The sequence below is a fragment of the Eurosta solidaginis genome, chromosome 3 (assembly GCF_040869045.1).
Source record: "Eurosta solidaginis isolate ZX-2024a chromosome 3, ASM4086904v1, whole genome shotgun sequence".
Lineage (NCBI taxonomy): Eukaryota > Metazoa > Arthropoda > Insecta > Diptera > Tephritidae > Eurosta > Eurosta solidaginis.
In genome coordinates, this window is record NC_090321.1 from 201,215,701 (window position 1) to 201,227,722 (window position 12,022).

Consider the following 12,022-nt stretch of genomic DNA (forward strand, 5'->3'; position numbering starts at 1 on the left):
ATAATTTTCACACGAAGGGTTTAAACATGGACTACTTTTATTTTAAGTACGCTAACATTTTTAAATTAGTTTAAAAACGTCTTGCCGAAAAATATTGAATGCAAGATGCCAAGCATTATTAATGCAGAAAAACTTGTTATTAAAAAATTATTTGCAAGGGATTCTAAAGTCTTTTGTATCTTTAAATAATATGATATGACGTGGTATGAATTTTATTATAATGCAACCAAATTTATTAGTACGATGTACATGTATGCTTGTAAAATTAAATAGAGAAGATGCACTGTGATACTATGGGCTATTATAAATCGTAATTCTCTACAGCGGGTTAGGGGGCTTAGAATATACCTCCGACAGGTATGCCTGTCTCAACAGGCTAGGGCAAGCTAGGCAAAGCTAGACAAAGGCAAAGCTTCTCCAATCCAATTGTCAACCTCACGTACCCATGGCGAAGCCTGTTTCTTTAGCAGCTCTGGCGACCCCAAACTCCTCATGGATCTAGGGGGTTGGAGAGCGATATGACCTAGAAGGTTCCATGTGGTCATAATACATCGTTCCCGAGATGGTCAGGCTTGTACCATAATTTTGCTTGTTACCGGAAAGTACCGGATTTGCATCTGGCAAAGGACTATCAACATCGACAACACTCCCCAAAACATTCGGGCATAGTCGCTATCGCTACAACAACAACAACGTAGTTCTAAAGGTTGATCTTCCCAATACTAATGCCTTATGGATGACGCCAGACAAACGGCAAGCAAGATGCTCCACCATGGCAGTCTATTATATTGGAAGGCACTACGCAAGCATGACTTGGAGTCTCAGCTACAACAGCAGCGTTTTTTAGGAATAGAATTCGAGGGGTTGATAAGCGCAATTCAGAGCTTTCGTACAAGAGGCGAATATGAATTTATTATACAAATATTTAGCGAGGCTCTGGCGCCCCTAGGTTCCTCATGGAACTAGGTAGTAGGGGGTAGGATGGCCTATAAAATCGATCTCGAATTGTTGTGGTCCCTAAATTGTGCTTGTTACCGGATCTATATCCGGCAAAGGACCATCAACATCGATAATACTCCCCAAAACCGATAACACTCCCTGCAAACACAACAACAACAACAGGAATTGCTAAACTACATCCTTTTCTTGTTTTTGCAACTGCTAGTAAAGACTTTAATTGCGAAGAGGGCTCTCAGACTTACAGAATTCAATATGTGAAAACAAGCTGAATACGGGCACGCGTCGATGTTATGAGACAGGGAAAAATGTAGAATAAACGGTGTCGAAACTCGCCTAACTTCCAGTTCGTGCTATATTACGATAGCTTGCAACTTCCAGGTACAGTACATAAGGTATGCTTCGGGGAAGGAATGAAATGGGGATTAGATAAACAGTGGTAGAAATTGTTGTCTTCACAGACGGCTCCCAATTTTAACGCAGGCTGGTCTACACTCGAAATATATGGATCAGTCAGTCGAATCGATTTTCTGGCTCTTTCTGTATCAACCAGACTTCTATGCCATAGCGAGAGCAGCTGGAATGCTTTAGAACAGTGAATAAATCAATAAAAAGGCGGACATTACAACCTAGCTTGACAATGTAAGCCGACTCTCCAGCGTCTATAGGGCACCTCGAATGTTTTCCTCTTTGAAACTCGGAGCGTAGCAGTATTGCTGAAGATACGGCTAAGGAAGGTTCCTACCCCAGCGGGTTAGGGGATCAGAATATACCCGCGGTAGGTATGCCTGTCGTAAGAGGCGACTAAAATACCAAATTCAAGGGGCTGTGTAGCGCAACCTTTCAGGTTGCCAGCGCAATATATAGCTTCTCCAAACCCAATTGTCAACCTCACCTATCCGCGGCGAATCCTGTTTCACTAACAGACGAGGCTCTGGCGACCCCAAGCTCCTCATGGAACTTGGGGGTAGGGAGGGAGGGAATGGCCTGAAGGTTTAATGTGGCCACATAAATCGTTCCCGAGATGGTCGGGCTAGCACCTTAATGGTGCTATGGTACCGGAGCGTACCGGATTTGTTTCCGGCAAAGGACCATCACATCGATAACACTCCCCAAAGCCTTCGGGGAGCAACCTTATCGCTACAACAACAACAACAACAAGGTTCCAAAATTGATATAAAGAAGTGAGTTATCTCCTGAGGAAAATCGAGGAGTACACTGTACGGGCAACGAAATTTCTGTAGAGTGTTTCTCGTAATGTGGCTCTTTCGCTTTTCCTTAAATTCATATAAAAAAGCAAGTTTTCTGTTGAAGACTAGGAAGCACTTGCCAAGAGCATTCACAATAACTTGGTCAAAAATGTATCCGGGTGAAAGTGTGGAGTGCTTCTATGCACGCCATCTAAACTTAATCTAAACTATATGTGTTATGTCAACTTGGAATTATATCCCCTTGGTTAGGTTAGGCTGCAAGGGCTGAGATGGACTCTATGGTAACGGCTCACTACTTACGGTCTCAAGAGAACCCCTACCCTGCCTAAAGCGGGTCAAACCACTTCGTGGAAATTATATATATCTTGCTAGAGCCTTGGCTTCATAGCTAGAGACCTCAACAAGGTCATGTAGAAAATGATTACCAAGGATGGCCAACCTACGCCTATTAAGCGCTGGACAATGACAGAGAAGGTGCTGGACACTCTCCTCCTCTTCTGTATATCTGCAGCTGCGACAATAGTCGAAGGTCGTTGCCCCCATGCTAGCACCATGCGTGGCTATTAAACAATGCCCTGTTAGAACCCTTATCAGGGACTATAGAATTGATTTGTTTAAAATCAGAAGCGCTCCTGTGCGCCCCTTGTCATATGAGGGCCAGGTTAGCCTGGATGTCTGACACGATGATATGGCTGACCATAGTCCATTTTCATTTCTTATAGTGCTTGTGTTCACACGAAGCGTGAAAGTGGTCATGGGTATACTTACTAAATCATTTCCCGGAAGGAAATGGTCGGCGGTGCTTCTTCTGCCCAGCTCGTCTGCTCTGCAGTTGCCTTCAATATCCCTGTGCCCAGGTACCCACATAAGGCTGATACTGAAGTGCTGAGCCATTTCGTTAAGAGATGTGCGGCATTCAGTGACCGACTTTGCGTTGTTGACGAATAAGTCCAGGGCCTTTAATGAGGCCTGGTTGTCTGAGAAAATGAACACACGTTTACCATCCTTAGGCATAGACCCGAGATGATTCAAGACCATGTGTATTGCCAGGATTTCTGCTTGGTAAATACTACAGTGATCTGGTAGGCAAAAAAAGAGACCTCTAGACCCAGATCCGGTGCTTCCCGTCAAGCTTAGAACCATCCTGAATATGTTGATAGCAACTGGTACCGTATGTTGTCTGGTATTCCAGTCTTGTCGCGATCATCATATCTCATAAGGCTCATGCATTTTTATTGATAAACCTTTCATGGAAGAAAAAATACTAGGGTTGCTAAACTACTGCCGTGTCGACCAAGTCTAGAATATTCTGATGTATTGAAATAAAGCAAATGCAATTTTTTTCCTCCCACGCGCCTCTAAATATGTTTGGAATAACTTATATGGAAAATCGTTTTTATTCACAACCCGTATTCTTTAAGGGCGCATTTCAATTCTTTATGAATTTTACCAGCCCAACGGACAAATATTACAAAGCTGGTTCAAGTTATTTATACAATTATGTTATAATTTATACATTCAAACATACTTAATTTTTTTATGTTGAAGTGGTCCATGTGTTAGCAAAATGTCTGAAGGCAAATGAAATTCGCAACTCGATTGAGCACTTGTTGCAGCATCAAATATGATCGTTTAATTACAGTTGTATGTACTCACTATGTTTAACAATAATTTTTCTAAATAAAAATCTGATTCCAGGCGTCGATTATGTACGTTATGGACAACTTGAAGATATAGACCTTTTCAATATCAACTCCAACAGTTTTCATAATCAAGTATATGAGTATCGCAAAAGTTTATACGCGAATTTGGAAAAAGGCGAAGGTGCTGCTGATAAAAAACCACCACTATCACCACTCATGCCATTGGGACAACATAAACGAAACGGTGCTGATGCCGTTGACGCTGATGAAGACGATGATGATGAAGATTTTAGAGGTGGTGGGGATGAACTAAATGAGACGTGCGATAATAGTTGGATTCGTGGTAATAATGATACAACAAGAACACAACAAATGGACTCGACAACCTACAATGAAGCAGAACAATCCTTTTATGACGATAGTAACATAAATGATGCAGATGATGCTGATATGGATGATGATGATTTTGACAATGATGGCGGTGGTGGTAGTGGTCACGTCGGAAGTTTCGAACAATTCACATCACATCAATCACTATACTATGCGAACAAAGCACATTATGGAACTGAAGATTACATGAGCCAAGAAGAGGAAACGCATGCGCGGGATCGCAAACTGGCACGTCTCATAGAAAAATATCCAGCAATTTGGTGTACACGCCATCCAGATTATGGTAATTTCGAAGTGACACGCAAACATTGGAACACCGTAGCATCACATTTCAAACGTACCGAAAATATCAAATTACGTTGGAAGAACATACGTAAACGTTTTGTACGAGTGGAGAGGCGTGTACGCGAGGGCAAACGTTTTAATGGTTACTTTGATAAAACAACTAATTTTCTAGCGAATCGTGAACTGCCCGAAGATCAATGGGTTGAAGTTGATTGCGGCAGTGATAATGAAGCTTTCAATCGTGCAGATCTTGATGAAATTGAAAAGAAATTGCATAATCTTGTTCAAACACAGAATGACGATGCGGGTAATGGTGATGATAACTTCAATATACCCTCGGCAGATTGTGAAAAACCAATTGAAATACGTCCTCTGGATTTAAAAATTATAAATTTTGTTAAATGTAATCCAGTGTTGTGGCGTAAATCTTGCGATTCACAGTATAATCACATCGATGAGCAATCACGCAAATCACTTTGGACTCATTTGTGGAGAAGCACGCGTTTGCAAGGTAAATAATATAGTACATGCTGCTAGGTTAGGTTAGGTTGCGAGGGCTGAGCTGAACACTATGGTAACAGTTCACTACTTAGGCCGCCAATGGGCCCATTGTAATACCCTATACGGTCTCAAAGAGGACCCCTACCCTGCCCAAAGCGGGTCGAACCACTTCGCGGAATTTATATATTTTGCTAGAGCCTTGACTTCATAACTAGAGACCTCAGCAAGATCACATAGAAAAGGTTTACCAAGGATGGCCAACCTATGCCTACTAAGCGCTGGACACTGACAGAGAAGGTGTTGGACGCTCCTCCTCTTCTGTACATCTGCAGCTGCGACAATAGTCGAAGGTCGTTGCCCCCATTCTAGCACCATGCGTGCCTATTAAGCAATGTCCTGTTAGAACTCCTATCAGGGACGATAGAACAGATTTGTTTAAAATCAGAAGCGCTCTTGTGCGCCCCTTGTCATATGAGGACCAGGTTAGCCTGGATGTCTCACACGATGATATGGCTGACCATAGTCCATTTGCATTTCTTATAGTGCTTGTGTTCACACGAAGCCTGACAGTGGCCATGGGTATACCTACAGAATTATTTCCCGGAACGATCCGGTCGGTGGTGCCTCTTCTGGCCAGCTCGTCTGCCTGCAGTTGCCTTCAATATCCCTGTTACCGGGTACCCATATAAGGCTGATACTGAAGTGCTGAGCCATCTGGTTAAGAGATCTGCGATATTCAGTGACCGACTTTGCGTTGTCGACGAATGAGTCCAGCACCTTTAATGCGGCCTGGATGAGAAAATAAACACCCGTTTACCATCATTATGCATAGACCCGAGATGATACACAGCCCTATGTATTGCCAGGATTTCTGCTTGGTAAACACTACAGTGATCTGGTAGGCGAAAAGAGACCTCTAGACCCAGATCCGGTGAAAAGAGGCCTGCTCCCACCTTCCCGTCAAGCTTAGAACAATCCGTGAATATGTTGATGGCACCCGGTACCGTATGTTGTCTGGTATTCCAGTCTTGTCGCGATGGTATATATGGGGTATTCCATCCCATTTCGACCAATTTTGAACCCGACCCCTTTAGAATTGGCTGAAAGTTTTTCTTCTTTTTCTAGCTTACGAAAGACGTTTTTCAGAATTTTTTCAAATTTTTTCATCCAACTCAGAAAAAGTTATGAATTTTAAAAAAAAACACCGTTTTTGTCTTCAAAATGCTATAACTTTTTCAAAAATTGACCGTTTGGGATCTTTTTTTTTTTTTTAAAATTTGTTTTTAAATGTACTTTTCGGAAAAAATACAAAAAAATTTTTAAAGTTTTTTTTTGTAATTTTTCAGTTTTTCGAGATTTTTCGAATTTCGCCATTTTTTTTTCATAAAAAAATTTCAATCAATTCTGCAATCATCCCCACTAATCCCGGAGTGGACCGATTTTTTTTTTTTATTTATTTTAATTGAAAAAAAAACTTTAAAAATTTTTTTGTAGTTTTTCCGAAACGTACATTTAAAAACAAATAAAAAAAAAAAGATCCCAAACGGTCAATTTTTGAAAAAGTTATAGCATTTTGAAAAAAAACACGGTTTTTTTTTTTAAATTCATAACTTATTTTGAGTTGGAAACGGGTGTTTTTTTCAAAATGCTATAACTTTTTCAAAACATAGCTAAAAGTGCCTATCTTAAAATGCTTCAAAAGGAGTTCGGAGCTCTGCATTACCGGATCTCTCAGCTCCACTCCGTCTGAAGCACTCAACATAATGCTATACTTTCCACCTCTTGACCTAGAAAAAAGCGGTCATCGCCGCTCTACGCATAAGGGAAATAGGTCTCTGGTGAAATAGATCTAGTGGACACGCAACAATCCTGGGCACGAACGCCCCGGTCCCAATACTGGTGCGCACTCACTACTGCACGCCAAAGACCGTCTTCGTTAAAAACTATAGTATATATGGGGTATTCCATCCCATTTCGACCAATTTTGAACCCGACCCCTTTAGAATTGGCTGAAAGTTTTTCTTACAAAAAAATACAAAAAAATGTTTAGTTTTTTTTTTTCAATTCAATAAAAAAAAAAAATCGGCCCACTCCGGGATTAGTGGGGATGATTGCAGAATTGATTGAAGTTTTTTATGAGAAAAAAAAAAATGGCGAAATTCGAAAAATCTCGAAAAACTGAAAAATTACAAAAAAAATTTTTTTTAGTTTTTTTTGTATTTTTTCCGAAAAGTACATTTAAAAACAAATTTCACTAAAAAGAGATCCCAAACGGTTAATTTTTGAAAAAGTTATAGCATTTTGAAAACAAAAACGGTGTTTTTTTTTAAATTCATAACTTTTTTTGAGTTGGATGAAAAAATTTGAAAAAATTCTGAAAAACGTCTTTCGTAAGCTAGAAAAAGAAGAAAAACTTTCAGCCAATTCTAAAGGGGTCGGGTTCAAAATTGGTCGAAATGGGATGGAATACCCCATATATACTATAGTTTTTAAAGACGTTCTTTGACGTGCAGTAGTCTAGTCAGTGCGCACCAGTATTGTGACCGGGGCGTTCGTGCCCAGGATTGTTGCGTGTCCACTAGATCTATTTCACCAGAGACCTGTTTCCCTTATGCGTAGAGCAGCGATGATCGGTTTTTTCTAGATCAAGAGGTGGAAGGTATAGCATTGTGTTGAGTGCTTCAGACGGAGTGGAGCTGAGAGCTCCGGTAATGCAGAGCTCCGAACTCCTTTTGAAGCATTTTAAGATAGGCACTTTTGGCTAGTGCAGGCCACCTGACCAAGGCACTCTAAAGAAGAATCGGGCGCACAATGGCTGTGTAAATCCAGTAGGCCACCTTAGGGGAGAATCCCCAGGAGGCGCCATTTGCCGTCTTGCAGGTGAACAGCGCTGCTGCTGCCTTCTTGGGTCGCTCCACTATATGGTCACTCCATAATAGCTTACTATCCAGAATTACTCCCAAATACTTGATCGCTAAACGCTAAAAACGTACCCCCAATTCTTGATGGTGATAGATTTGGTACTTTTTACCTCCTCGTGAAGAGGACAAGCTCGGTTTTATCCGGGCGTTTTTATCCAAACCTGTGGCTGTGGCCCAGTGCGAAATTTTGAATAGTGCCCCTTCCATTAGGTTGCAAAGAGTTCGCGGAAATTTCCCCCGCATGGTGATGCAGATGTCATCTGCATACGCGATCACTTGGGGACCTTCTGATTACATGAGGCGTAGTAGTTGGTTGACGGTAACCACCCAAAGTAGCGGAGAGAGAACGCTTCCCTGCGGAGTGTCTCTGCCGACCGGTCTGCGGATCACGCATCCACCTAGCTGAGTTTCAATTTGCCTACACGTAAGCAGATTGTATATAAACTCCATCAGGCACGCGTCGACCCCCAGATCGATCAGCGCCGAGGTGATTGAAAGGTGTCCATCTTAGACACCAAAAATGTTCTGCACACACACACACGCCGCTATGTGCACACTTACTTCCTTTTGAGTTTCCTTTTTTAAATAAATGTTTATTTTAATGTTTTAAATTTAATTGTTTTTATTTACAACTTGGTTCTTTACACGTTTTAGTTTCTTCTTAGTTTCTAGTTTTAACTTTAATTTAATTTCTCTAGTCACTTATTTTTTTCACTTTAATTTTCGTGCCTGTCATTTACCGGTTCTATATCAACTCTAAAAATATGTACCCACGCTGCGTTGCCATTTTTCCATCTCTCTGAATGCCATTGCCACTGCTGAGTGCAATTGGCATTGCTGTTCAGCAACAGCTGACGGCGATGCCACTTGCACGCAGGGGTATGTTTTGTTGCGTAAAGGCGGGTAACGCAGTGCGGTTATATGATGGCCTCCGGGAGAACGTTCTTGAAGGCACCCGCTATGTCTAGAAATGCCACCAATGTATATTCCTTGAGGTCTAGTGACCTTTCGATAACGGATACCAGTCAGTGCAAGGCCGTGTCAGTTGACCTGTCCTTAGTATAGGCATGTTGAGATTGCGAAATCACATACACATCCCTTTTATTCAGGGCCTTTTAAGTTCGGCAGTATACTGTAGCTGAGCCGGAATAATTCCATCCGGCCCCGGCGATTTATAGGGCTTAAAGATCCGTAAAGCCCAATCTATGCTTTTATCATCTGTGATTTCGCTTATTAGCTAATCATTAGGTGACCCTCCGCTGTCAATATTTGAAGACACGCCCGCGCTTGCTGGGAAGTGTGTATCCATAAGCAAGTTTATGGTTTCAACGCTAGAGTCCGTCCAGTGCCCATCCGCATTTTCGATGTAATTTAGCTGAGTTGGAGATTCTAGGTCTTTTATCCTATTTAAAAAAAAATATGACTCCAAACAAAACCGCAGACAATGTTGCCTTATCTGGCTAGTAGACATAATAATCTATTTTTCAATTTTTTGTTTTGTTTTTCAGACATGACTTGTGAGGACATAATTGATCGTTGGACGAATTTATATGAAATGTATAAATCTTTTCGGTTAAAAACTATCAAAGACGAAACAAAGCGCGCCAATATGGAAGTAAAATATTCAAAATATTTGGCAAAACTTTATTTTCTCTATAAGATACTTGAAGAAGAATTACGTAAAGAAGATTTGAATAATATTGATATTGATTTAACAAAAGATTTTCCTGAGAGTGAAAAACGTTTGCAGGATGAACCAGACGATAAAAAGTTTATGGTGCAATTAGTGCGTTCTATACAACGTTATCCAATGCTATGGGATAAATCAAATATCGACTATTATGATACAATATTACGTGAAAATATTTGGCAAGACATCGCCAGTGAGCTGAAAGATTACAAGCGTAAGCTGTTTGTTAGGTTCCAAAAACAAAAAAAAAATAGTGAATTAATTTTTATTATTTTTTAGGTGGTGCCGAAACTATTAAAATGCGTTGGCAGTTGGCTATGTTCAGTCATCAACGTTACTGTCGAGAGCGTCGTACATTGCCGAAGGATGAACCATTACCGAAATATTGTCGAAATTTACCATTAGATGAAATGTTTTTTCTTCATAATAAATAAGTGAATACATCTCTTTAATTTTTTTTATAAGATCAATTTTTAAGGAATAAATAAATTAACAATTCATGTAATGATAGTGCTGGCATTAAATGTTGCCATGCGCATTTCGCTAATTGAGCTGCACTTTTTTAACAAAAGCTATATCGTTATGCTAGAAACTGGCAGGCTGTCTAAAAATGCTTTGACGGTGCCAAATTTGGTTAAGCTTAAAGTTTTCATAATTATGTATTTTCAAAATAAAGTAAATAAATTTAAGGCGCGATAACCTCCGAAGTGATTTTAGAACGAGCTTCTCTTCCAATTTGCGCCGTACTCCTTTTTAACTTTTCCTACAAATTGGTGGGACGCGACTCACATATATTACGCCAGATAAGTTTTCAAGCTTTTAATGGCAGAAATACACTTGGAGTGCTTGTCAAATGGCGACCCCGATTGGTAAAACTTTTTTTCTAAATTTTTGTTGCCCGGGGGTTGAAGCCAGTACCCTCGGTGTAGTAGTCGGAGCACGCTACCACCTATACATATTGAAAGTTAAATAAAACGATAAAATTGTATTTATTTTATTTGCATTGCGTGCTCCGCCTGCCACGGCGAAGATTTCTGTGTTCACCCCCCGGGCAAAGCAACATCAACATTTTAGAAGAAACTAAAAGCACAACAAAAATTGGAGGAGAAGCGCTGCCTAAATCTCTTCGGTGGTTATTGCGCTTTGCATTTCTTTATTTGTTTATTATTAGATATTACTACAATGTTGAAACCAGACCTCTTAAATAATGATTACTAATGGTAATGATTAGCCGTTCCATTGATTATTTTCTTTAAACGCCATGTAATGATTACTTGCCATTACTTTCTATTTTTAATGATTACTTTTCAATTGATTAAAAAATAATCAAAAAAAACATGATTTTTTACGATTATTGAAAAAAATCAAAAATATTCAAAAGTAATCAAAATTTTTTGTAATGGTAATCTATTAGTAATTGCTCTTTTCGGAAAACAATTGAAATAATCATTGGCCATTAAAAGAGGCATCTAATTAATTGATTACAAATGCTAATTCAAATTTAACAGGTCTGGTTGAAACTAAGAAATATCTTGTTAAGTTCATAAGCCAAGTAAATCTCGTAAGCTTATAATTGAATTTTGTTGGGCAAATATATCTAGTGTTTTTGAGGAGCTTTAAGCTTACAATTATAGGCAAAAAACAAAGTTTACCTTTTTCTCCTTGGCGTTTCTTCGCAACCATTCGTTCTTTCTTCAAGAAGTCTACCGTATTTCGCAAATTACTTATAAAATGTAATGAACTCCCTGAATAGTACTGAAACGCGTAGGAAATAAATTAAAGCTTTGAAGGGCTTCAAAACTTTTCTAAAATACTATACTCGTAAGCTTATATGAAGAAATTCAACGAAAAAGTTATGTCTTTATCAAAATTTGTAATCAACTATGTGTTTACTATTATGTTTCTATAAAACATGCATATGTATTATCATCATCTATATATATATATATAATTATGAGCTATTGACTTGTAGAAAATAATTTATACGCAATAAATTTCTTGATTTTAGAATGTAACCTTTTTGGTATTTGAAAATTATGTAGGTCTTTTTACTGCAAGAGTCATGAACGGTGTTACCCGGGAAATAGGAATCGGATTAGGAAAATTTTGCTATTCTCATAATCGATCGACAAAGCAGTTCTCGTATAAAAATATGTGAATAAAGCATTTAACGTAATCTTTTTTTTCTATAAACGTAATAGAAATGCTTAAGTTGTCGTTTGGAGATACTCACCTACGCGAGGGGAATCCTGTTACAAATATGAATGTATCATACACACATTTAGCTGACGAGGCTCTGGCGACGCAATGTTCCTCATGGAACCTAGGGGTGGGGGGCGGCGCGATGGCCTAGAAGGCCATCAACATAGACAAAACTCCCCAAAACCTTCGGGGAGTGTCTTTGTCGTTAATAAGACAACAACA

General features: G+C 39.5%; 1 protein-coding gene across 2 annotated transcripts in view; it reads left to right on the top strand.

Annotated features, from left to right (window-relative positions):
• ADD1 (ADD domain-containing protein 1) overlaps positions 1-12,022 on the top strand; it is a 36,520-nt gene that overhangs the window by 19,113 nt on the left and 5,385 nt on the right. Inside the window, exons 4-6 of one of the 2 annotated variants that reach the window (XM_067774689.1) lie at positions 3,867-4,997; positions 9,417-9,812; positions 9,878-11,613. The exons of the other annotated variant lie outside the window; for it this stretch is intronic. Coding sequence (XP_067630790.1) covers positions 3,867-4,997; positions 9,417-9,812; positions 9,878-10,032 — 1,682 coding nt within the window. The 3' untranslated portion in view covers positions 10,033-11,613. Of the gene's footprint in view, positions 1-3,866; positions 4,998-9,416; positions 9,813-9,877; positions 11,614-12,022 lie in introns of those variants that run through there. 2 annotated transcript variants of the gene reach the window in all.